Consider the following 27,002-nt stretch of genomic DNA (forward strand, 5'->3'; position numbering starts at 1 on the left):
AGACATGCCTAAGGTAAGTTTTAAGTCACGCAGTGTCAGTAGCTTAGAACTCAGTGCTAGTAGAGTATTTACTTCTCGAGTTGTTTTTATTGCTTTCATGGGGGTTGTATCTTCACTAAAAGCACTTCTGTCATCTGCACTGTAAATCCTTTAGTACAGTGCAGCTCAAAAAAGATCTGAGGACCATCCTAATGCAATGTACCACTTCTAGCCACAGGATGCTTGGAATTTAATGAAGCATTACAGGGCTTTGAGCACAAGAAATGCATCAGTAGCAAAATGAATGAACCCTGTTCTTGATGGACATAGAGTGATTCCTAGGAAGGTTTCTAAAGGTATACAACTAACATTTGGCAGACAATTTTAGTGAAAGTGGCAGGTAATTGTGGTTCATACTACTGCTGCTACACTGCTGGCTATGTCTGAGCTGGTATCACAGATGTCTACACAAGGTGTAAGCATAACATAGACCTGCTGTCAGAACTCAGAATATAAAATTCAAAATAGAAACAATGTAGTTTTCCAATAATCCAATTACTACATTACCCATATGCAGCAATGTATCCAGAAGTTTTTCACTATCATACACAATAATGTTTAAATTCTTCAGACACCTTTCAATTGCTACCTGAACTTACTGTTTCTGACTGAAGTTTCATGGTCCCACCTTCATTCACTTATATACAGAAAAAATTGTTAAGTACTGAATCCAGTTAGAGTTTTAGCATTGTCTTCAGTTTGCAAAACTGCTCATTGCTCACAACTACTTACATGTAAATATACAAGAATATCTCAAGTTACTGGCATAGTTAAAGTATAATTGTAGCATATACGGCTAGAATTATTAATAGACTTATTTGACCTAGTCCTACTCTATAAAGTGTAATTTCATTTCCTTATTTATGCTTTCAGTGCAATTTGAATTTTAACTCATAGATTTCCATTGCTAAAATTCAATTTATCTAAAAAAATCCCAAAAATATAGTGCAGAAAATAGAGTTATACTGGAGTTCTTACCAAATCCACGCTCATTCCACAGCTGATGAGATGTTTTTCAGGCGGTATATATTCATAGAAAAGAAAAAGACCTGCTTTCTTGGCTCTGCCTTGCTTTAACCTTTGTACAACACATTTAAGAAATGCTTAAAATCATTATAGATTTTGGTTTCCTTTTTGCTGTATGAAAAAACTGTCTTTCAGCAAAACTGCTAATGTTCAATTCACTCATATTTTTATGCAGTTTAACTTAAGCATCTCTTAAAAAATATCTAACAGTTTCTCCCAAACCAATAAAGTTTTCTTGTGTAATAAAAAAAGGTGTGCAGTGAGCAGCATTTTACCCTTCCTGGCCAATGAAAACACATTGATCATTTCTGCTTTTCTTGACATAGCAAAACTTCACACTAAATCTGACGTTTAATAGCTTTAAAAAAGTACAAGTACTGGATGAACAGACAGAATAAATCATTGCCTTCTTGCATTGGCAATTCGGAAACAGTGCTAAAACAATGGTGGAGTCATTTGGGTAGCTCATGAAAGGCTGCTCCTGGGCATCTCTTTTATAGACATAAACTGCTTGTAGCAGACTATGCTCAAATAATCATTTTTCTAACAAATGCTTGAAGGCATTTAATAGGAGGATAGTCAGTGAATATCTCAAACTAAGCGACCATCCTGGGGTGCTGTATATTTAATACTTTCAATTCAACATTGTTTATGCTAGTTAACTGAATTGATGAATAAAAATTACTTTTTTTTTTTTAACTTCCCGTTGTAATTATTGCAACCATTCACAGAAATCTCTGATTTGGAATTTGTTTATTAGCTGAAAATCACTGCATATCATGTATAGCTCCATGGTCCTCACAGGCTTTTTTCAGACTTAGATGTAGTATTTTTATGTTACAGAACATGGCCAAATAACAATGTTTATTATCATATGCAAATCCACTCTCCTACCTCTGTATCCTAATATTTGATTAGCCTATTTTCACTCCAAAGCATAAGCATTGATCCTTAGGATGCAAGGAAATCGATGCTGCCTTAGCTCTTTTGGTCTCCCCTCTGACTTTCAAATAGGCTAGAGCAGCTAACACCTGGAAGCATTTAACCAGATGGTGATCTGCTTAATTTCTTAAGTTTATTAACTTTATTGAAAGTTTTACTGAAAATTTACTTGAGTTGGTTCAAGGAAACACAAAACTTATTTTGTGTTAGACCACAACCAGCACTTAAAAACCAAACCAAATTAACAACAAAGCCCCTGCAGGAGGTAGATGGAATTTATGCTGCCCTTTGATGGGCTATTCTAAAGAAAAGAGCACTAAAGATAACTTTTAACTCTGTCTGGGCTTTAGAAGACCCATGTTGGTAGACCCTGCTGGGGAAATTCAGAAGATTCCCACATGACCTAGGAAAGGTGTTGTCCTACAGACCTCTCCCACCATACTACTGGAGACCCAGGATCTGAATTTAACATATCAGGAATAGCTATGACTAAACTGAAGTTGGTCATCAGTGGTTTTTCACACTCAGATAAAAGCATTGAAATCACTTCCATACTCATGATGGTTGTTTGAATCACCAGAAAAAAAAAAAAAAAAACGAAAAAAAAAAAACCTAAAACAAAACAAAACATACTGAGAAGCTAGTTCATGAAGCAAGTAATGTGAGACTTTGTAAAACATTTTTACCTTTTTGAGTATCCATACACTTACCACTAAAATACCACATCTCCAACATTATCTATGTTGTTCAATTTAAGCAGTTGCTCTCCTGTGGTATTTACTGATTCAATATATTTATGAGACTCTCAGTCTTCCTGCTAATCCAAAAATCACATTTTTTTAGTCCACATTAAGAAATAAGATGATACTCTTCCCTTTGATATCCCTACTACGCATCTACCTTCAGTTTTATGTCAGCTTTTTTCAGTATAGATGACCAGAATCCTAAATTTCCAGTCATACTTCCTAATTCTCTTCAGAATAGTTGCAAGTATCAGATCCTAGACTGTTTCCAGATCCATGGTGGTTAATAGCTGTTCCGCAGTCAAGTAGTAAACTTAAGGCCGCAACAAAAATACTTGCTATTCAGTTTAACTGCACAGCCTTATATTTGGATTGTTGAACTTTACAATATTTCTCTTCTTCTACTACCTAAATTGTTCTGCTTCCTCTTGATCCTCTTCCTTTCATGATCAAGTCCATCATTTCATAATGAGGTTCATGATTAGATTGCTCCCAATGAGCAATATTCTCATCAGAACTGGATATTGGATTGCTCTGGAATGAGAGAACTTTGGAAAACTCTTTGTCTTTTGTTCCTTTTGTCATTTATTTCTGTCTGTCATCATTATTTCCTGTAAAACAGGTAGGGCTTGTCAAACTGTTTTGACATGCACAGCTGACTGGAGCACACATTTCTCTCATAATTACGGAATTATACCTATTTAAACCCTGATCCTGCTCAGTAGTTTCTTTCCTTCTTCCTTCCCTATATTTCATTATTATTTTGGGCCAAATTTCACACTTCAGCTCGTGTTTTACATAGTACAAAGGTCCAGCACTGGAATTTTCAGGGGTGTATACTATCCACCTCACCAAGATGCTGCTAAAATTAATCTTTGTTTATAGGTAGTGGTGAAATTATACAACACAAATAGTTACTAACTTGAAGCGCAGAAAGCAGTCACAAAACTATTTTGAGACAAATACTATTTCAGTGAGAATTTTATTTATGCAAATATTTAAACTGGTGAGTAAGCTGAACATTGAAAAAAATATTCATTAAATCTTACTTTTTCCCTTTTTTTTCAAATCACTTGCAAAACTCAGCTTTCCTTTATGATGAAAATGCAGCTGCACTTTGCTGCTAATTTTACTGTTGGGCACTTCGATAATTACATGTAAATAATTCAGAAGATACTAACAATAATTTCTTCCATAACAAAATTACTGAAAAATAAGTATTATAAAAATAATTTTACTTGAAATAGCTGACTTTAAAATAGATAAGGTTCCAAAAATTTATCATATTATATTATTGGCTTTTGAAGAATGTAATTTTCTCATTTGTTTTCTTGGATATTAGCATATAAATTACTATTTTGCAATTTATGCTCTGTGAATTGAATAAAATAAAATAATTAGGATCAATCTTCAGGTTCATCATGAGCCAAATTAATAACAGTGTTGGTTTTAAACTCAAGTTTATAGGCTATTTCTGGTTTGTAGTGGTTCTGCCACGGTCTCTTTCATGATAAAAACCAGAACTTTGGAAACAAACCAGGAATGCCGCTGTTTGTCTTAGTGGGGATTTTAACATTTTCATAGCCTAAAGCATGGCAACACATGCACACACAGAGTCATTTGTTTGGTTTTGGTTGGTTTTTTTTTTTTCTTTTTAATGATCCAGAAAGCATTAATATTGGGAGATTCAAACACTAAGACAGAATGTTATCTCCAGACAGGACTTCTGCTGGAAACAACTGAATTATGGAGAACAGAAGAAAGGCAGAGAAATGTGTATGCACAATACAATCAATATCATTTTATCTCCTGGAAGTTTTGTGTCTCAAGTTTTTCTGGTTTTGATTCTTCTCTCTCTCTCTCTTTTTTTTTTTTTTTTTTTTTTAATATTGTAAAGAATGAGATATCAAAGTATACATATACCTATATTTACATTTCCAGAACTTATAAACCTGCTAAACAAGGATGAGGCAAATGTTGAGAAGGAGACTTGCATGAAATCACAGAAGTTGAAATTTTCAAAACAACTTACTGCTGATATGTTCTAATTTAGCAAAAGAGAAATAGAATATGTTATTTTAGAATCGGAATATTAGTTGAGGCTACTGAAGGGTCAATTCACAAAGAGAAAGGGCTATGATTCCAAACCTGAAAACATTTATGTGTTAATTCTTAACCATGTTCAAAAGAACCATTTAATTTCAGTTTATGGAACCTTCAACAGTTCATATGTGTAAGTATTGGGAGCAGCTAGACCTGTCAGATGAATTAATCAGTTATAAAAGAATAAGTAATTCTTTAATACTTACAAACACCAAATTTATCTCCAAAGGATAACAAACCTGTAAGCTTGCCTAGAACAAGTGACAAGCATATATGAATTTTTGTCATCAGTTAGGCATCAGTGAACAAGAGTAAGAAACTGAACTATAGTTTACCTCTTAAATCACTGTTGCTAAACAATTTTCATTAATCTGGGCTGCTAGTAGTCAGTATGAGAATTCAACAAAACCAAATAGAATAATTGTCTCTATAAAGGACATCGATATGATACATATGAATGAAATTTGAAGTGCACTGAAAGGAGTTTTAAGTAGATGTTGTAAACATCATGTACATGGCTTTTGTTTGGTCTCAGTTGTGCTATTTCCTGATCAGTGTTTATTTTTTCATGCTAACAATAACATGTCTGTTTCATAATCCATAAACGTTTGAAATAGGGACCTTTTCAAAAGTTGTATTCTGCTTTTTATTAAAATAGTAGGGTATTCCAAATTCCCATACTCAGTGGAACAAATTTAAATCAGTAATGAGTATGATAGAGTACATTCTATCAAAGGAAACGATTTTGGATATGTTTTCTCCTATTGCCCTAAATACACCAGTTTTTATCAGAATGACTCTGAACATTAAAAGCAGTAAAGAAATGTTCTAAAAATTACTGCTTTCTCATTTAACAGGTCTGTTTCTATTACTATAAAGAGTAATCTGCCCCGTTGAGTATCATACTGGTTGTTTAGATTTTCTTAACATTTAGCAATGTTAAGATTTCATCCTCCCTTCTTCTTAATGAAGCACAGTAGGAAAAAAATCACAACTTTTTTCCTCTTGCTATAAGGTAACTTTCTAATGTTCTTACTTTGAAAAACTACAGACTGAAAAAACAAATGAAGCTACTTTTTGAATTCATACAAGTTTAATCATTGAAGCAATTCAGATTAAATATGAAGTGTAATGAATACACTATTTTGAATAAAAGGATCTTTTTTGATGGATATTCATAAATTATTTTATAGAAGCCTTAATTTTCATAAATGTGCTGTTCTAACAAGATATTTCTGATTTGCTGTATGTTGTATTAGGATTATTAAGTTGCATGTATGTGTTTTTAAAAGACATGTAAACCTGAGACAAAATATCACAATGTTGTCACATAACTAGAACAAATTTTACTGGAGCACAAAACCGTATCTTCATCTTTTTTCCGACTATTTATAATACATTCCAAATGCCAAGATCTAATTAAGAGCAGAAGTAAATATGTTACAAGCTGCCACAGAATGCCATTGATAGAGTCAGTTGGAACAAGATAGTCAGTGAAAATAACAACTTGTAGCCAATATGGAAGGATTAAAAACTGCACTGGATAAGAGCACAGCTGGGAGACTATTCATATATTTACATAATTAATTATTGTTAAAATTTACAAAATTGTGTTGCTCACTAATGGTAAAAGATCAAATAGAATTACATATGCTGGACACCATCAAAACAAGGACCATCTAGCAGCTACAATTTTGTGTTGTCTTTTCAGTCCCTCTCCTGCCCACATTTCTAAATTATTTTTTATTCTCTCATAAGTAACTAAATCTTTATGTCCATAAATGTTGAAGACTGAAACATCACTACCTCTTTATCCATCTTTACATAACTAATGCATAATTCATTAACAAATGCTAAGGGAAAATATTTCTATAATTAGTATTTCAATGACTGAGAATCATTCTTGTAAAGACTTTTGATGAGTGGATTTAGTAACTTAAAACAATAATTTCGAACAAGTGTTAACAGCTTACTGTAAGACAGAGTCACATCTGAAAAATACACAGTACGAATGATAGTGACATTGCAGTCCTATATTACTGCAGCTCTTAAGTTATTGGGGAAAAAAATGGTCATTTTGCACTTAATCCTTTTATAGAATGTTCATTAATCAATGCTGAGTTTTTCAAGGACTATAGATATAAGACATGAGTATTTGTTCCTGATATATTTGGATGGCAAGACCTACAAGGTGTCTTTCAGAACATTTGTATTATTTTCTTCCCCTTAGCAAACAACATTTAGTATAAGTATGTAACACTAAAATTTTACTTGAGGGTAACATGTTATCTGAACATTTGTTTTTCTTTTAAAGGTTGGAATTATTACGTTTTCTTTTTTCTCTCTTTAAAATTTATTTTTAACAATTGGGAAAAAAACCCAAAACAAACAAACAAAAAAAACAATCCAGCTTCTTCCAGTTGTCAGTGTGTACGATCTCAGCTAATTTTGAATTGTTCAAGCAGGATACAGCAACTTGTTCGAAGGATGCCTGACTTTAGCACGGATGGCAATAAAGATGAGGCACTTGCATAAGTAAAGATAGCAGAACCACCTTCTCTGTTTTGGGGGGTTTGTTTTGGAGATTCATACTTTTATATTTTTTTTGTTGTAATGCTATTCTTCATACTACACAAAATCCATAGTATGCACCATATTAGATTATATTCTCTATATACTGTATTAAATTACCTCACATACATTTGAGATTTAGGACTGGAGAAGCACATAGTCACTGGTATTAGATCAAAGGCCCTTGATCCTATCCAGATCATGTGTGCTCTTTCAGATCTGAGTTTTATGTAATCTCAAAAAAATAAATGTAATCTGTTAAGATAAATTGCTGTGCACAACTTCAAGATTTTAGAGGAATTTGTCTACAGATATAAAGTCAATCTGCCCTATCAAAACATGCAAACAAAATTTCTTCTTCGGTGCTTTTAGTGGTGCTTCTTAGGTGCTTCTCAGTGTCAAACTCCACATTTAAAATAATTCAACCTTTTCATGCAAGCATGTCACCCTGTATCCAAATGCCACTGTTGTTATAATATGTTCTCAAGAGTGCTAAAATCTGATTTTAGGTCTGTTACTTAGCGAAAATCTTCCTAGCTCAAGACAAGCAATATTTAATGTTACTATATCATTCTTACCATAACTTACATCAATTAATATTCAATTAAAATATTGAAAAAATTTTTAAAATGTGCCTGGAATATCTACTTCACACTTACATAGAGCTTGTCTGTGTTTACAGCTCTTATAAACTAATCAAACTTTTCATAACATTGGAGAATTAAAAACAAACAAAAAAAGACATTCCATTAGCAGTTATTGAGTGCTATAGGAATCTTTTACTTGACTTGACAGTAATGTATAAAGTGGAAAAAATAGTGCATCTTTACTGTTGTTGTCAGAAAATAGTAATTAACACTAAGGATATTTTTCCAGTGCACAGGCCTAGCTTTGATCTGTTGCACCGACAAAGGCTGAACATATTTTTTCCTGTGTGGAGTTTAACCTAACAACCACATTGCAACAGGAGGCCCAGGCAGCTATGTCAGCTGTTGTACCTGAACTATAAAGACTGGATGTATTTTTGTGTGGTTTTATCACATCTTACCTTAAGTTTAGCTAGGAGGAATTCATGATCTTGCAGTAGTTTTTTCGTCTCATCTTGATTGCTGCCAATTTCTAACAAATTTGGTGTTGATTCAGCTAGCTGAAGCTTCACCCATTTTCCACACTGTTAAGTAAACAATTACAGCAGTCAGAAAACACAAGCCTGCCTGCATTTATTTACTCACACAGACTCCCAGGTCACACATACTTTCCATAGTCACAGGAGCACAGGGAACCATAAACACACTCAATTGCAGAATGAAGACACAGAGGATACAATATGAACTTCATTCAAAACATGTATCAAAATCCCACTACCTACTGTAATTTTGGTTTTGCCTGTGAAGAGTAAGATTATCGCAATGAGCCAAAAAGGTTTCTCTAACTCATCTCCTCTTTCAGCTGAAGACTGCAAATATAGTTAAGCAAATTAGGTGGGGGTGAGGGTGGGTGGAAGGTACAAATATATTACAGCAAATGCAGAAACCATAACCCCGTATCTTATTTCTACCACACAGATCCAATATGCATGTATGATATACTGCATATATATAGAGAGAGATTGCACAAATAGGAGCAGGGACACTTACTAGCCTTTGGAATAGGAACCCAAACAGCAATCTCCCATTGTGTCCTGAAGGATACACAAAGAAAGGAAGCTTGACAGCAACCCAATGCATAGCTAAGTCTTTCCTCACTGTGTTGCAGAACTGCTACAGTCTGAGAAGTATAACTCAGAGAGGATGGTGTTAAGGAATGAAGCAGTATTGTCACTGAAGGCTAGCAGGGTTCCCACAGCACAGAGGAAAAATGAGTGTCTTCACCCTAAACTTAAGTCTCCTTGCAACAGAATTGCTCCCCTGAGGCAGCAGACAGCGTGTCCCAGGAAGGGTGAGAACTAATAGGAGAACCTTCCCACCTGCACAACTGAGGTAATCCCATCCAGAATAATCACCCTAATTCCATGACAGACCCACTCATTATCACTTTATGCTCCATTACAAACTCTAGTGGCTGAAGGTTGCGTGTTTTCCAAGTTGTCTGGAGCATGAAGAATCAAACTACCAATAAATCCCAGCTGGGATTCAGTACCTAATCATCCAGCTTTGCTCCCCATGCCAAATGTGTGCAAGCTGTAGGTGTGGATTCCAGTTCACAGAACAGGCCTTTAGGTGCTCTAAACATAACTGTATACACTCAAGGACTTCTACTAAAAACCATGGGAGTATCAAGTCTCAGTTTTCAAAAATAACCAGTCATTATCAGGTTTAGGCCTCCCCCCCCAGCAAATATTTGAAATGACACACAACCTGCATTTATGGAGTTGATAGACTACTTATTATGTAAAAATATTGCTGAGTATAGTTTAAAAATAACTCTTGAGGAGTCTTAGCTAGAATTAAAGGTAACATGCTTATTAGCACATTTTCATGGTGCACTGCATTTATCTCTTTTTAAATAGAAGGAATTCCTTGCTTTAAGAGCCTACATATTTTGCCCAAATTATTTATTCTATTTAAAAAAAAAACAAAAACAAAAAACACAAACAGAAATTGTGAACAGAAATGTGTTAACTTCCAAGGAAGTTCTATTAGATGTTACCTCATTAAATGTCCTTGCCTTATGATTTTATACTAACTATTCATTTGCACAGAACATTTAAAATGAGTAGTAATCAATGTGTAGCAGAAAGCCAAGAACAGACATGCTCTTAGGTAAGGTAAGTTGTTGCCTTACCTTAAGTACAGCTATAACAATACTGGCATCCCCAGCCTGAACAGCAACTGAACTGAGTGTTGTTGTAGAAGGCTTCTGCTCCGAACTGGCTTCATTTGACATGGTGTTTCAAAATGGGACCATACATTAAAGCAGACTTGAAATGTTCTTTCAAGGTCCACTGTTCATTTCAGAAAGCAACAGAGTTGCTTGGATTCACTCAGTGAAACAGCTCAGCTAACACTGATTAGTCTGCCAAAAGGAAAGAACAGGAGGTTAAAAATAGACAACTCCATTGAGTTTATCATTCTTGCGAGAGATTTGACACACCCCTAGTTTGGTAGCATTAAGCTGCCTGTTCTTTTTTGTCACCATCCAAAGTGTGAAGGGATTCTTCCATGAACACCACCTGACACTGGCTAACCAGAGAAAAAAAGATTCTTAAACTTAAAAAGATACAAAAAATTTACTATTGAGTCTATACAGACAAACCCAGTGTTTTGAGGTTTCAAAACACACAACCATACAATCTACATTTTCTCATTCTACAAGTAAAATGTTTTCTTGTTTACTAGTTACTGAATATATTTTCTTAACATAATTCTTCTGCTGAGTCAAAGTATTTAAACAAGATGAACATGTGGATATAAATCAGATGCTGAATCAAAACGGAGAGAGGATTTTTAATCCAAAAATATTTAAAAGATAACAACCAGAGAAGGAAACCAAGTACTTTGTGTGAGTTCTTAAAGAGTATTTGATTCCTGCCTAATATTAAGATAACTTACTTGATTTTCATTTTAATCACAAGTTGTTTCTGTAGTGTTCATTTTGTTCTAAATAAGGAAGACCTCTAAAGATTGTTTAAACTCCACTTAAGTTTTTTATTCAGTGCGTGGAAATTGAATAGACATGTTTAAATCACAGTATTGGTTTGGCATGTTAATTCTATTGCCAGAAACCCAGAGCATGCCACAAGTAGCCTACAGTACGAGACAGCAGCTGCTAGGTTTCCTTCCACAGAACAGCTGAGAAAGTGACACTGGTGTTTGGATTTGCAGGTCACTCTGGAAACACAATTCCAGCTAAGAAATGACACATATAACTCTCCTCTAAGCATCTGCTTGCTTGATTTGTTTAAAAATATGTAAAATTTAGATTTTTTTTTTATAATAAACTAGATTTTAAACTAGAACAGACACACCTGCAATGAAACCAAGATCTGGAAGCAAATTCTAAACTATTTTGGACTGGGAGGAATTTAGGGCATTTACAGGGAAATTGAACTGATGTACCAAAGTCTGGGATTTTTTGTTTGTTTTTTCATGCCACACACACCACGCCCCCACCGCCACCCCTTGCCGCACCAATTGTTAGCAGATTATAATCTTAATCTGATCACCATCTTCAAACCATAGGTTTCAAACGGGGCATCCAAAAGTGTGTTGTAGTGGCTTGTGCTGAACCAGTCTTGGCAAATCAAAGCGATTTTCCCATCCCTTGTGCCAAAACAGAACCATGAACTCTCAAGGTGCCAACAAGGGAACAAATACCAAATAGCTTTCCAAAATTCCTTGTAACACCTGTGAGAGGCCCATGGACCTCTACCACTGAAACATTATATAGTTATTAATAGGTATGGCAGAACAAAATATTTTAAATTTAATGGTCACACAAAAACTGGAGTATAGCAATCCTGAAGAAAACCTCAAAACTGGAACAGAAGAGAGCCCTATTTTGATTTGAATAGAAGGTAGATCTGTTGTACAAAATTTGCTAAATACTCGAGATTGCCAAAAGACATTTCAGAAGACACGTGACTGGATTTTTCACCCTGCAGGCAGGACTGAGAACAAACAGGATTTGGCTGCTGGAAAAAACTGGTTGGGAAAAAAACAGTCTGACCTCTTGTTAGTCTTCTAAAAGGAGTTACAAACCAATTTTGGTACTATGTTGAAGTGTGTCCTCGAGTTTTTGGTCTCTCAGAAGTACATTTTAAACATACTTTTTCATGGCACAAGTTGGGCCAATCCGTCATCTCACAAGGGTAGCCAGACATAAGAGCTGTTTTACACTCAGATTAAATGAGGAATCATTTTTCATAGAGCTGACAGCTGGAAATCATGGAAAAAACACCACACTCAAGAAGTTGACCCTAAACAAGTTTGGCAGCAATTGAGTCAAGTGATTCAAAATATCTGGTAATAAATGAATTGATACTGTATTTATTTGACTTATGCTAAGCATATAAGATAGAGACAGATAAACATCAGAGTATCAGGCAGAGAAAAGGTAGCAAGGGATCAGAAAAGATCTTATAGCCCAATCCTAGAAGAAAAAGATCAGGATTTTGGCATTGCATGATGATCCATTTCAGCTGTGTCCAGGAAAACAAAATTTAACAAGCATGCCTTTCTCAGTATTGTTTACTTACTTATCTGTCATCTGTTCCTCTGTCTGAAACGAATAAAAATTCTGCTAGAAGCCAGAAATAGGCAGACTCTCTGTGTCAGTAGAGAGAAGTATTTTTCCTTTGCTACCGCTATGTGAAAGACGAGAATAAGAATGACAAGAGGAAACTAGCATTCACCAGCTGTCCACAAGAAGCAACAAAACTGAACAAATGAACAAAGGAAACAATCTCAAGAAAACAGAAAAAAAAAAAGACCAAGTGTCTCTAGTGTAAATAATGTCAGGTATTATTTGTAACAACTGTATGTAAAAAGGATTTGAGAGGTCAACGTTATAAAACTCACTTCATTTTCAACAAGGATTGTGTCTTTATCAGTGGCTTTTTTTCACGTGTGACAAGGGACACACGCTAATCACAGTTTTGACAGTTATGCATAGGAAAAGGACTATCTTTCTTGGAGGTAAGTTGCTTTTTGTTCAGCACTCTGAAGCTGCCAGTGCACTATGAAAATGCCTCTGGGAGAGACAAGAGTTCATTCCCTGCAGCCTCAAAGCTGCGAGTTCTTTCACTTTGGTTTGTAAATGTAATGGGTCTCCTTTTTTACCTTGTCTCATGCCTGGGAGAACAGGCCTACACAGCAAAGGGGGAAGGAGAACGAGGGAAGGAAGCATCCCTCAAAGTGATGGGTTTCATGTGGCTTGGAAAAAGGTACATAAACACTGCTTCCCTCTGACAGCCCCACCTGAACGAGGGACAGTGATGTCAGACCTCTCCAAGTCTATGGTTGCTGATTTTTGCTGGCTCCTATCATCTTACCTTTTGAGCAGGCACCATTTTCAGGTATTGTCAGGAATGACAGCACGAGGGCATGAAAACAAGCAGTCTGCAAGTCTCCCCAGGTTCATAAAGAGGGGACTGTGCGGCCATGGAGTTCACATACAAGGGTGAGGGTTGAGCAGGAAGTAGCTATTTCCCCTAAAAGAGGCTCCTCTTTACCCTACACTGGTTGAGTAAGTTTTGAGGATGACAAACTGGTTGAACTCCTAACCAAGTTTTGTTGTACCTAAAAAGCAAAACCAAATACAATGAAAAACAGCCTGGCAGCAGTAGCAGTCAAGAAAGGAAGGCAGGAAACAGAGATGCCTCCCCCCAGAGGTCAAAAAGTACATGAATGGCACGTGAGAAACAGTAACTTTTGATACCATCTCTTTCTTAATATTTATTTAGAAAGTATTTCTTGCAGAGAACCACACTATGAAGGCTGTCAGAAAACAGAAGGAAACTGAAACACTTGAGGAAGAGCAAGTGGGGGCCAGGCACAAACTAACCTCCCAGCACCCAGACACAGAGAAAGGAGTAACATAAGCTACACCACTGCCTGCAGCAGGGATATGAGATTTAGCTACAGGCCACAGCAGAGGGAGATCTGTCCTCCCATGACCCCTGGACCACCCAGGGGTAAAGGGTTCCCAGCCTGGCTTTGCTCCCATCATGACAGTGAGAAGTTTCTGCTGCCAAAGTTACTGGGGCAGGGCACATGCACCAAGAGGGGAGGAAACTCTCCTCACTCCCAAAAGCGAGGTTATTATTACCTGCAGAAGGGATGGAAAGGGCCAGCCAGGGTAAATGAGATTCACTTCAGGTAGGTAACAGCTGAAGCACGGGCAGAAGCCATTTCCTTGTCAGCTTAGAGCCCATGAGCTTAAGAAAAGACAGCCCTAAAATAGCCTGGGACCCTGTTGGCCCCCAAAAGGGGGTTGTGCTGTCTTTGCCACCATGGAGAGAGAAGGCAAAGTCTCAGAGGGCTAGGAAACAGCTGTGAAAGAGTACCCAAGGGATAAAAGACAGCCCACTGCCCCCCAGCTAAAAATGGTAAGAACAAACTATGGTCCATGTTGCCTGGATTATTGTTTGATAGTTCCCAGATTCATTTTATGTAAAAACATGCAAGTGTAATGAAGCATTATAGCTTGTATCTTCCCATTCTTCTTGTGCATCACCCTAACAAAAACCCTTCCATTCTTGATTCTTCATTACCAGTCCTGAAGACACTTTATACCACCCTAATAAAACAGGATGATGAGAAAAATCTACCCAAAAAGCATTGTCCCACAAAGCAAAGACCAAAAGCAAAGGTATCCTGGTTCATCCCTGTCACACTTAACATGTCTCCATGAAAAAAACAAAAAAACAAAAAAACCCACAACACAGCACTACTAACTACAACCAACAATGTACTAGAGATAAAGAAACCAGCAAGCAGTTTAACATTGCTAATTCAGTGCACTGACAACAGCAAAATCAGTATTTGTTTTCTTCTCAGGACAACAACATTTAGAAAAACCCATACAGTAAACAGACCTGGGAAGAAATGACAGCTGATACATTTCAGTCCCCTGGCCATTAATTTTTCATGTCCCACTCTCTCATTCCAAAGTATTATCTTCCCTGTATCCCTCTTTTTGGATCCTAGAGGATTTCTGCAAAGCATACATGCTATTTGTACAAAGCACTTGTCAAAACAGTACCAAAATCCATATAGTTTATTAAATGATAGAAGAGATCCACCAAATTTAACCATTGCTTACAAACACGTTATATCACTTCAGCCTCCACTTCTATTTTAAGAAAGCTCATAGAGCCTTTAAATTTAGACTCCAGCTTCTAAATGTTATATAAACAAAGACCATTCTTTCTAGCATCTGTTATTTAAAAATTCTCTTCCGGTTCTTTACTTGGATCATATACAGGGTAAAGAGGAATGCTGACACATAGGCACTGCTTACATTTTTATTCTCTAGGCATCATAGTACTTAAATTTCTGAAAAGCATACAATCACCCTGATTGTTTTCAAATATACAGAAATAATAAACCAAACTTGGTGGTAACCTGCTGATCTGATCTGCTTTCTTCTTATCTTATTGTGTGACTCAAGATGGGCAGCAAAGAAAACTGAGGTGTTGGGATCTCCACTCAAGAACTCCTGAAGAAAAAAAAAAAAAACAACCCAAAACCAAAAAACATATTTCTTGTTCTGAGAATGTATTAAAACATTAGTGCTTTCAGAAACAATCTTCTTCCCTTCTTAAATGTAACACTGTGCAAAAAAAAATATTTCTTTAGATTCTTTACTCACAGATAAGCTTCAGGAGGTTTCATACTGCAATAAACTGGAGGAAGAAGGCAAAAAAAAAGCACCTTAGGGAAAGGAAGAGAAAGAGAGGGAGAGAAGAGCACAAGGTCCCCATGATAATTCTGAAGCCATTGGCAGCTCTGATTAACAGATGTACCTCTAAACCAGCTCATCTGAACAGATGTCTCCAAATCCAAACACATTAATTACTTGGTGTCATTCTTCTTAGCAAGTTTAATTTTATTTTGCTGTCACACCCAATAAAAAACACAAGTTGGATTTATACCTTTCCTTAAAGTGACAGCTACAGGAAAGACTGAAAGAAAAAAGTGACTTGATGACTATTCAAGTGTAAATATAGTGGCAAAAATATAAACAATGAAATTTTTAACTGTTTGAATGGGGTGAAAGGATTAAACAAAACAGAAAACAATACACAAGCATGAAGTGCAGAGTGATCACATCTCATTCTCCCTCACACCCCAGGTGAGAAGACCAGCATGTCCTCTTAAGTTTACTGGAGAAACTCAGAATCAGCTGGAGAGTGGACTTACCCCACAGCACCCCTGGGGAAGCTCAACATTTCTGTCTCATTGGGCGTTGTCCAAAACAAATGCTGCACACCCTGTGGAGTTGTACTCTGATGAAGGCAAAAGTGAAGCAGTTTTAACAGCTCACAATTGCCACGTACACTAGTCATCCCAATTGCAAGCTTGTCAACAGAGAAGACAGTGACACGGTGTATTCAACTCTGTCAAGAGAATGAAGAGACCTTAGATAGTTCATCAGTCCATTGTTAAGGTTCCAGCAGCAGCAGCAGAAAGAGAACAGTTTATTACACAAGATTAGTATGTTCCCTCACCCATGCATGCAAGAAAAATCAGCAGGACTTTTGTTACTAAATTCCTTGGGAGCATTTGAAATTCCTTCCTGATGTGGTGTGTTAGCACAGTGGAGTATGCACTCTACACCAAATATAGATATGAGACAGACTATGCTTTCTCCTTGTAAAGAAAGAAGATTAAGATGCAGATTTCAGCCTACATCTGAGTCTCAAGGCAGCTGCAAACTGTCCCACTAATAAGGTAACTACATGACAGTTTTGCCCCGTCACTTATTTCTGTATTAAAAGACTGTTTCCCTTTAATTATTTTTCAATATTTATACATGAATACAGAAGTCTATTAATATTAATTCATACTCCCCATCACCCTGAATCATCTGGCCAAGTAGAACGAATTAACCTTAAAAGAAAAATTACTTAAGGTTTGTAAACAGACTGGCCTAAAGTGGCCCAGTGCTTTAAATTTAGTGTTTCATAATAGTCTGTGTGATTGTTTTGTTTGTTACATTGGTTGTTGTTCTTTTATAATGCAGAAGAAAGAGAGATGCGGAATTATAAATAAGAATGATCGCAGGAGTGCGATGGAAAAACAAAAGCAGGGAATTTGTAAAAGGAATAAGCTTTAGAAATCTGTTTTCTCTTAGGATATTATTAATAGCAGGAATATTAATAAATAGATATTGTTTTATACAACACAGGTGCTATAGGAACCATACTAACAGTTCAATGCAGTATGCACAGGTGCTCTAGGAACAATACTGAAGATAGGTAATCGTGATGACCGAAGACTGCATCAGGGAGCAGTGATGTCAGAAGAGGAACCAGAGCGGAATGAGAAGAACTAGTCGGAACTCTGGAATATAATGGACTTTTGAAATTGATGATGAATTGGTATTGTATTGCACGTTATGAAGAATCATCTTTTTGTCAGCTGTTGCCACTCCCTGAGGTGATGGCCCAACTCTGAGTTGCTAATAAAGCAAGCCTAGAGATACCCACAGTCTAGTGAAATCCTTTAACAGTCCTCTGGGCAAAAAGGATGTGGTTTTCCCACCTTGAAAAGCTGTAAGAGAAGAAGAAAGCACGGTAGATCTGGACAGTGGACCATGCCCAGGGTTTAGGTGTGGACTAATGAGATCTCTTGCCAAAGCTCCTGGGAGCTGAGCACACTCGGTCTGTTTCCCGTGGTGCAGAAGGCTGCACAGCTCCATCACAGTCTCTGAAAAAGAGCAACACAGAGGATTTGCCATGAGAATTCCCTTCCCTAGTCCTAATCCATGTCACTTTAAGTACAGCAGAGACCCAAATCTGACAGCTATTTTGGTTTAACCCAGCACAGGAATCTCCATGTGAAAGACTCGGGGCTTTTAAGCCCTGTATCTGCCCCAAAGTGAAAGCAGCATTAACACCCTGAGTGCACAAAACAGCCTTACTGACATAAATGCACTTACGTGGGGAACAAGAACAAGCTGTGTTACCTGGAAATGGCTTTATACTTTCCCACTAAATTGCCTTTGTGCTGATACAAGTAATAAGCAATTAATATGCAGTCCCATAAGAACTAGGAATAACAAAGCCCTGTTTCCATTAGATCTACTTTCCATGCTTGATTGGGAGCTCCGATCAAATCTTTTCCTGCCATTCAAATGGGTTTTTCTAAATTCTGTCCCCCAGTGTGGAGTCTTTGATGTCTGATAAGGTAGAAGCCCACACATGGCCTGTCATTCAGACAAGAAATGATGATTGGGAGCATTTATAGATTTCTCTCCTCTACCTGACCACTGTTTTCACAGTATGTATAAAAACTTAATTGTATGTTAGACTGCTTTCCTCCCCCATTAAACTGGCTTGAAACTGCCAATGGGTTCAAAAATTATGAAGGTCAAACTAAACATGCAGAAATGCATACACATTCATTACATGATCACATGAGCTTAATTTCCTCAGGCAAGCAGGCTAAAAATATCCCACTTGCCCAGAAGAGGTAATTATACCAGTATAAAATCTCCGTAGGGTGGCGCTGGTTTCCTCCACTCTCTCCACAGTTTGAAGTGATGTCCTGACACATCCAGCGTGCCTCTGCCCACCCCACCATCCCAAACACCTCCCACAGCCAACAAGCATCTTCCACCCAGAAAGAAGAAAATGCTGAATGATTAACTTCTATTTGCATACAGCACAATGCTACTGTACCATGCCAGGAATCGGCAAGGATGCGCAGACCCCCTGAGGTGGCCTGGGGAGATGTCCTCTCAGATCATCTCCTCACACCCCCCTCAGAACAAAACTCTTCTGTCAGGCTAGTTTTTGAAAGCAAAGTGCTCTAATGATGATAGACAGTTCCGGATCATCACCACGTCCCAGGGAGCTGGCACTTCTCACCAAGCCACTGAGAGGCTTTCCGAGAGACTGGCCCAAAGCAAATGCAACACCAACTCATGGGCAACTGCAGCTTGGTTGCTCCCTTCATCCCCTAGCCCTCTTCCCTGTGCTCACACCTCAGTGGGGCAGCAGGTCTTTGTTCAAGTGAAAAGTTGCACCAAAGCACTACTAAATTCAACTGGTCTTTCTTTTCAGAGAAAGATCATGCAATAATTAGACCTAGTCTTATACAACTGTACTTAAAAATATTTATGATGATTGTGGAGGAAAGCCAACAAGTATGGTCTAAGTCTCCCTTTCCAAAAAGTCATATAGAAGAAAGGAATTATAATTAGTACTAATATTTTTTTTAAACCAAAATAAGATGCCTCACAATTTTGGAGCACTCAGGCTTTCCTGTCCCTTTTGCCATGCAATTGGCAGGGGGCGGGGGGGGGAGAAGAGGAGCTAACAAGAAGAGTGACACCTGCATTTCACATACCTCATTTCCAGACAGAATATTTAACTTTGAAGCCTTTGAGGCACACCTCCTGGTTAAATGGGCCTACTTCTTCCACTGGATGGCTTTGTGGTCCAGCTGAAGGATCTCTTTGGACATAGTCCCTCTTACCAAGCACAACTGATCCTTTTCTAGGTCCTAAAGTTATAAGTTTTCCATCAGGGGCCAAATCAAACTTACAATTTGGAGCACTGCAACATACGTAATTAGCCCGGCTGTTTAAAGCCATTTCCTCTTAGGTAGTCCAAAAAAGACTCATTAACCCTTTCTGATGAACCACTTCCCCTTAACATCTGTCTCTTGGGCACAGACATTTAAACACATCAATTGCTTCATCAGTTGCCTGTTAACTACATCAGTTAAATACATCAGTTGGCTGGAAGAAACAGGTTAGGGAGTCTTCTCTTTTAGCAGGGCACATTCACAATTCAAATAAAGCATATGATAAAAAAAAAAAAAATCTGCAGCATAGCTACGGACGAGACTAAAGTTGGACAGGTTGATTGTAACCTGTCATAGTTACAAGCTAATGAAATTCCATCGACAGGGCATGAAGGGTCCCAAACCTCTCTGGGATGAATTCTGAGGCCTTTCATCTGAATTCTAAACTTTGATCATTTGATGGTGAATTTCTGCTGAGCTCCTGTCAGCTGAAGACAGGCTCATTTTCACCTGCCAGCATGGCACTGGCTGGGAGAGTTGAACTGTTGACGAAGGAACCAGTAGGCAAAGGTCGGTGCGACAGATGCAGTGGGTCGGTGCTGGGCACGCAATTTCGGATGCGGTGCATCCATGCTAGTGATGCTTTTTGGAGTTCAGTTTTAGCTACCCTTTGCATTTTACTGAGCCATGCAAGTTCAGTGCCTGGGGGGATAACCTGTCCCATGGCTCTGAAAACCCACCATGTCAGAAAAACTTTCTTAAGCCTCACAGGGAGCTCTTTAAGGAAGATAAAGGTCAAACTGTGATCTTTTTCTAGGGCATTTCCATAAATCATATTATTTCTGAATCTTTTCCTCTAAGAATGAAGGGTAGAAGGGGTCTTTTGCTTGGCAAGGGATATTTTACAAGTCAGCTTTTCAGATAGCCGGATCAGTTTATGTAATCACATGGTTTAATTCAAATGAGAATCCTTGTATATGTGGGTATAGTGGGGGCAGTATGTTAAGTTTTGAAAAAGGTGAAAGTTGGGTCCATCTCAAGGAACCCTAAGACCAGCCAAGCCCTGTACACTTCAGTCCTCTTTAGTCAAGATCTTTTCATCCCAAAATGAATTTAATCCCATTCATCCTATTGTCACCACATCTCACGGTAATGACCTCCACAAGCAGGGAAGCACTCGGACGCCGAAATACTTCCTCCTGACAATCACTAGTGACACTACAGCATCAGTCCTTCAATTTATGATCATATTCAAACCCACTGTCAATACAGGACAGTTCCCTTAGTGCCCCTCCTAACATCCCTTACTTTCTCCTTTAAATGTTTGGGAGCAAAAATTTATGTGCAGAATGAAAGAATTAATTAGTGTGTCTCTTGCTTTCTGAGAGGAGACAAAAGCCATAGCAAATGGCATTCCAGCAGAAATGGGGTCACAGAATCACAGAATTACAGAATCATCTAGTTTGGAAAGGACCCTGGAGATCATCTAGTCCAACTGTTCTCCTAGCACAGTTCCCACCTACAGCATATCCTTAAGCTCTAAATCAACCCTACTCTTGAACACCTCCAGGGATGGGGATTCCACCACCTCTCTGGGCAGCCCATTCCAACGCCTGACAACCCCTTCTGTAAAGAAATGCTTCCTAATATCTAGTCTGAACTTTCCCTGGCACAACTCGAGGCCATTCCCTCTTGTACTGTCGCTTTCTGCTAGACTAAAGAGGCTCATCCCCCACTCTCTGCACCCTCCTTTCAGGTAGTTGTAGAGGGTGACAAGGTCTCCCCTCAGCCTCCTCTTCTCCAGACTAAACACCCCCAGTTCCCTCAGCCGCTCCTCATAGCACGTGTGTTCCAGACCCTTGACCAGCTTTTTAGCCCTTCTCTGGACATGTTCGAGTAACTCTATGTCATTTTTGCAGTGAGGGGCCCAAAACTGAACACAGTATTCAAGGTGCGGCCTCACCAGCGCCAAGTAGAGGGGCAGGATCCCTTCCCTGTCCCTGCTGGCCACACTAATCCTGATACAAGCCAGGATGCCATTGGCCGCCTTGGCCACCTGAGCACACTGCTGGCTCATATTCAGCCGGCTGTCAATCAACCCCCCCAGGTCCCTCTCTGACTGGCAGCTCTCCAGCCACTCCTCCCCAAGCCTGTAGCGCTGCTGGGGGTTGTTGTGGCCCAAGGGCAGCCCCCGGCATTTGGCCTTATTGAAACTCCTCCAGTTGGCCTCAGCCCATCGCTCGAGCCTGTCCAGGTCTCTCTGCAGAGCCTCCCTACCCTCGAGCAGATCAACACTCCCACCCAACTGGGTGTCATCTGCAAACTGACTGAGGGTGTACTCAATCCCCTTGTCCAGATTATCAATAAAGTCAGTCGGATTAAACTCTCTTCCCGTTTATCTTTGGTCTTTAGCATTAAATTTACCATAAATATTAGAAATAAATTTTAATTTTCCACAGCATTGGGCAATATCTTTTCCTTAAAGCCTAGAAGAGCATTCATTAGCATCCTCTCCCTCCAGTTCAGTATGGCTGTCTCCTCATTTGCACATAAATGTAAAGTTTGCTGCCTGGGCAAGCTGGTCTGAATGACACCAAAGTTCCTGTATTGATACACACCACACACATATACACAAATGAAACTCCCACCCACACTCACATACCTGTCCTCCACTATTCTTGTCTTGAAATAGGGCCCAAAAGCACTTGCAAGAAGATGCTACTGGGAACACCAGAGCATGAGCAGGGACCCCTAGAAATAGAAGGGCATGCATCTGTTGAACTTCCAATCTAATTAACGGAGACTTCCCATTTAGAGTTGGGCCACGCCTTAACAGGAAATAGCATGAAAAGATTTTTCCAAAGGGCAATTCATTCCATCTGAGCAGATGCTGTGATCTTGAAGGGCAGCCCAGTAGTGAGACATCTACTCTCTGCAAGGAGTCATCAGTGTTCAATAACCTGCTTAGTTCCAACCTGCCCAAAGGTTATTTTGAGGAAGTCACTTAGACCTAAAATATGGATAGAGGGAGTGTGGGTTTTCTTTACTAGCTCATTCTTTTAAATATTGATCTGGAAGCTTTCTTGGATCTGTATCAGTGAGCTCTGATTTACGTTCCAATCTCTGACTGCCTGTGTTCTTTTCCCAGGGGAAAATCAAAGGGCTTGTAGCTACAAATACCCATTTTCCCCTTGGCCAGCTAGCTGGCAAGTGCAAGCACCGCTGCATGCCAGCTGTGCACAGATGTCCATGGGCTTTGCCATCTGCAAACCATGGGATGATGCTTTCTTCTTGCATGGAACAGCAGTTGGAGAAGGTGGAGGACAGGCAGAGAACACTTCTGACACTCTTAAACAAAATTTTAAAAAAATTTCCTTCAACCACTGTCCTTTGATCTTTCTCTGGCTTGTGGTTCAATCCAAGAAATGTTGTTTAACTTTCTTTATGTGCCATTTCTGCAGGCCTATTTGAACTTAAGGAATTGGGGTTTTCTTATGTTTTCAAAGCCAGGTTTAATGACTGCAAAGAGCAGCACAGCTGTGGCACTCCAAGTACAAGACATCCTGTCCCAGAGGTTGTCAGGGAATAATAAAAGCATACATGGTAGATACATGTTGCAAGTCACCTGCGCTGTAAATAAATGTGCCTGCTGCTCTCAGAATTTATTTCTCTTCATGGTACTCAGAATGATTCTCTGAATTGATATGCTTTCATATCTGAAGGGAGGGGATGGGGAGAAAAAAAATGTTCCCTGAAGATAAAAAGTGTAATAGTCTATTTTATTTTCCACTTTCCACATCAGTAATGAAAAGTTATCCACTAGGGACAGACAGCAACACGCTCAACTCTACCTCTTACACAGCAGCAGCACAAAGTGTCCCTCGATGTTGAAGCTGTGATACAAAGCACCAGGCAGATCAGAGCTGGGGCAAAGAGGGGAAGCAGGGGCAAGGCAGAACCTGCTTCCAGCCTGAAGCTGTCTGAGTTCCCAGCTGAGAAGTGTTACCACTGAGGAAGCAAATGGAGACAGAGTGGCTCTGATTCGATGCCAATCAATCCCCCCTCAAAAAAAAAAAAAAAAAAAAAAAAAAAGATACCAGGCAGAAGCTGTCAAACAGTGGACCATTTCTTTTTAAGCCCAAAATAAAGAATATATAAATAAGACTTCCTGCTGCTTGCTGACACTAGAGTTGACCAGGAGCTCAAATACTTCAAGGAAATGGGCTTTGTTCACCTTATTTCTTCCTGTGACTACTCCTTTTTCCCCTCCCTTTTACACCAGCTTCTCCCCCAGCTCTCAGTCTGCAGTGACATTATACCCTTCAGAAAAAAATTACCTCTCTTCATCTGGACAAGCACTGACTCAGCTATTGCTCAATATAGGAGACAATATCTTCAAATTTGCTTCTAGACTGGGAGCATTAGATGTCAGGGAGCAGGACAAAGATGTGATAGGCTATGCCAGGGTCATGCAGGGACTCCGTTACCTCTAAGGTGAAGATCAGTTCACAGGGCCATTAAGTCCACCCTGACAGCAGATGACCCCTCTAGCTATCTTCAAGCCTTATTTCCTCTAGTTGTATCATAATTATGATCTAGTTGATCATCTTCAAAATGATTTCTTCCAGGAAGGGCAATAATCACCTTATCAGTGTTGGCGTCCCGACCAGGGAACAAGAGTACCATGCTCTTGGCCTCAGCAAGGCATGTCCCACTATTTTTTTCAAGAATCTAACTTTGGGATCCACAGTCTTCACCACAGCCTGCCCTGTGGTCTCCTTTTTGTCCCCCAGTTGATATTTTTCAACTCTATGGGTCTCAGAAGCACAGTGACACACTATTAACAGCCTTGTGCTACCGCTAAATGCCAGTAAATTCGCCAGCAAAAGCAGGGAATCATTCTGGGCAGCTTAATTTTTGACTGCTTAAATTAAGATCTTTTACAAGGGCTTTATTTTCAGGGAAAGAGTGATCAGCTTGTCCTGAAAATGAGATTCTTTTAAAGTGTTTCATCTGCATTACCCGCTTTTGACAAGTTTGATGTGATGGAAGTCCTGTTTGAGTATGTACTTAGAGGGTTTGGTGTAAATTCTGGGCAGTCTTCTCAGGGAATGGATCTTCAAGTTACCACACAGTGAGTTACTGACAGTGATCTACCTTTTCTACCTTCTGTAAGCAAATAAAAGCTGAATTTGTTTTTACATTCCAATCCCTCTGTTTTTCTGTGCAATTAAGTACCACTTTTTTAATGGCTGCATCTAGTGCCTCAGTGTAAAATATATCATTCTAAAGCAGAAATGATGGGTTTGCACATATCCCTCAGAGGGACCAACTAGCCAAGAAGCTGTCACATCCATTGAGGCAATATGGCACTTACTTGGGACTTGTTAACCATAAAAGCAATCACATCCTATTTTGTCAAGGTGAGAGGGAAAGTTGATACCTTCATGTTCAATAAGGAAGTAACAAAAACAATAATAACAACTATCTTGCTGAATAAACCTAATGGACACCCCGCAAACAGCCTATCAGGAAATGCCAACCAGGTGGTGTTGAGGATGAAAGTATTGACACAGTAATGATTTAGTAAAAATAATCTAGATTTATTAATAACTAACAACAATTTGTCAATACAAAATAACTCAGAAAGAAAAGTGACTTATTCAGATACTAAAATGACAAGATTCATTCTAACTTACTTAACGGTACCTTAATTTATACACATGTACATGCGCATACACAAAATGGGCATATACATACAGAAACAAAGGTGTTTGGATTCAGTAAAATGAACACAGAAGGAACAAACACACACAGGAACGAGGGCAAGGGTACGTATCCACACACACCTCAAGAAACAGAGAAAGAATGGGTGAAAGAGAAGCTAGCTCAAAGAAAATTTCCCTCTCGAGATTAGAGCAAATACTCACAACGCCTTGGCATTCCTCAGTGGGCAGTTATTGAGACTCGAGCCGGTGGATTTAGCCCTGGCCTTCTGTCTGGAGCAGATGACACCTTAAGGGTTTTGGTACCTGAGATGCATCCCAGCTCAGGGAAGATGCTGGTCACAGGCCCGCTGCGATCCAAAATAGCTCAAAGGGTCTCTCTGGTGGTTTATAGGGTCCAAGATAACTGACTTTTGTCAAATACTATCTGGTGCCTTCTGGCAGTTGCACATGAATTTGAATAACATGCAACCCTATTATAGTTCTGTCTGACCACATGCCAGACACAGGTGTGCCAGGCCATCAGGAGATGATGGGCCATTATAACCCTTTCTGAGCAATCAGAGGGGGGCAGGAGCCAGGCTCCTTAACGTTATCAGTCCTTATCTCCACAGATTGGTGTATGGCTCGGGGGAATGTGGATGGAATCACATCTAGCACCAAGCAGCCCAACAAGGAGGGCAGGGAGGGATAAGAATGGCATCATCACAGGTGGAAAATGCAAGTAACAAGCATTTTTACATATTCCAATTTGTTCTTCCATTGTTTAATAAGGGAAACTGCTTTGTGTGTGGAATGGAAAAGAGAAATCGGGCAGCAACCGTGCATTTCCCAGTGTGCACCACTAACAGCTCTGTTATAATCAGACAAAGCCAATTTTTATAAAAATATATATAGTTTTATTTGGGTTCAATCGATTTAGCGTGGGAAGCAATAGGCAAAGCAGCACTGGGTGCATGGAGAGCCGCAACTCTGCCACACGCACATCGAGTTCCAAATCTAGCGTTTTTTATACTCTTGTGACATCCTCTCTAACCAATCTCCTCCCATCAGATAGTTGTCCTGCTCTTCTCCATTGGGTGATTTGAGTTGCTGGGGTGCGTGTCCTCCTCCTATTTGATCTTTTGAAAGTCTCGAAGCCTTGGTCTCTTGGCGCACTTTTCTCCTATTGGATCTTTTAAAAGCCTCATGATCTCATCTTTTTGGTGGGCTTTTCTTCAAGCAGCAGTTACATATCAGCTCTAGGTGGGGTTTCTGAGACACGGTTACATTGTTCCAATCTGAATGGCACACTTTACATTTACAGATCATTCAAGTGTATCCTACCCGCCTTGCCCAACCTAGCAAATTAATTACAATAGTTTATTACAGCACCTGCCTTGCTTAACTTAGCAAATTAGTTACAATAGTTTATTACAGGTCTGTGATGGATGAAGCTCTTCCCATGTCCCAGCAGGCACGACAGTAACTGTCACCAATAACAAGTAAAAGTGAATTAATTAATAGTGGGGGTACCATGGTCTTTCACTCTCATGCAGTTGGCTTCCATTTAAATAATGAGCATCTTAATTTCCTGCTTGACTTGGGCTGGGCTTGATTGTACTTAAGATAATTCTAGCGCAGAGCTGGAGGACAAACCATAACCACAGGAACAC

General features: G+C 38.9%; 1 protein-coding gene across 6 annotated transcripts in view; it reads right to left on the reverse strand.

Moving 5' to 3' along the window:
• Positions 1–10,395, reverse strand: part of CCDC141 (coiled-coil domain containing 141) — a 90,766-nt gene extending 80,371 nt beyond the window's left edge. For all 6 annotated transcript variants that reach the window (XR_012633950.1, XM_074910705.1, XM_074910704.1 and 3 more), the window contains exons 1-2: positions 10,209–10,395; positions 8,473–8,595 (exon numbers count right to left, since the gene is read on the reverse strand). Coding sequence is in view for 5 of the 6 variants with exons in the window: in XM_074910705.1 (XP_074766806.1) it covers positions 8,473–8,595; positions 10,209–10,310 (225 nt within the window). In the remaining variant the exon portion in view is untranslated. The remainder of the gene's footprint in view (positions 1–8,472; positions 8,596–10,208) is intronic.
• Positions 10,396–27,002: the final 16,607 nt, after the last annotated feature.

This window comes from Athene noctua, chromosome 7 (genome assembly GCF_965140245.1).
Source record: "Athene noctua chromosome 7, bAthNoc1.hap1.1, whole genome shotgun sequence".
NCBI classification, from domain to species: Eukaryota; Metazoa; Chordata; class Aves; order Strigiformes; family Strigidae; genus Athene; species Athene noctua.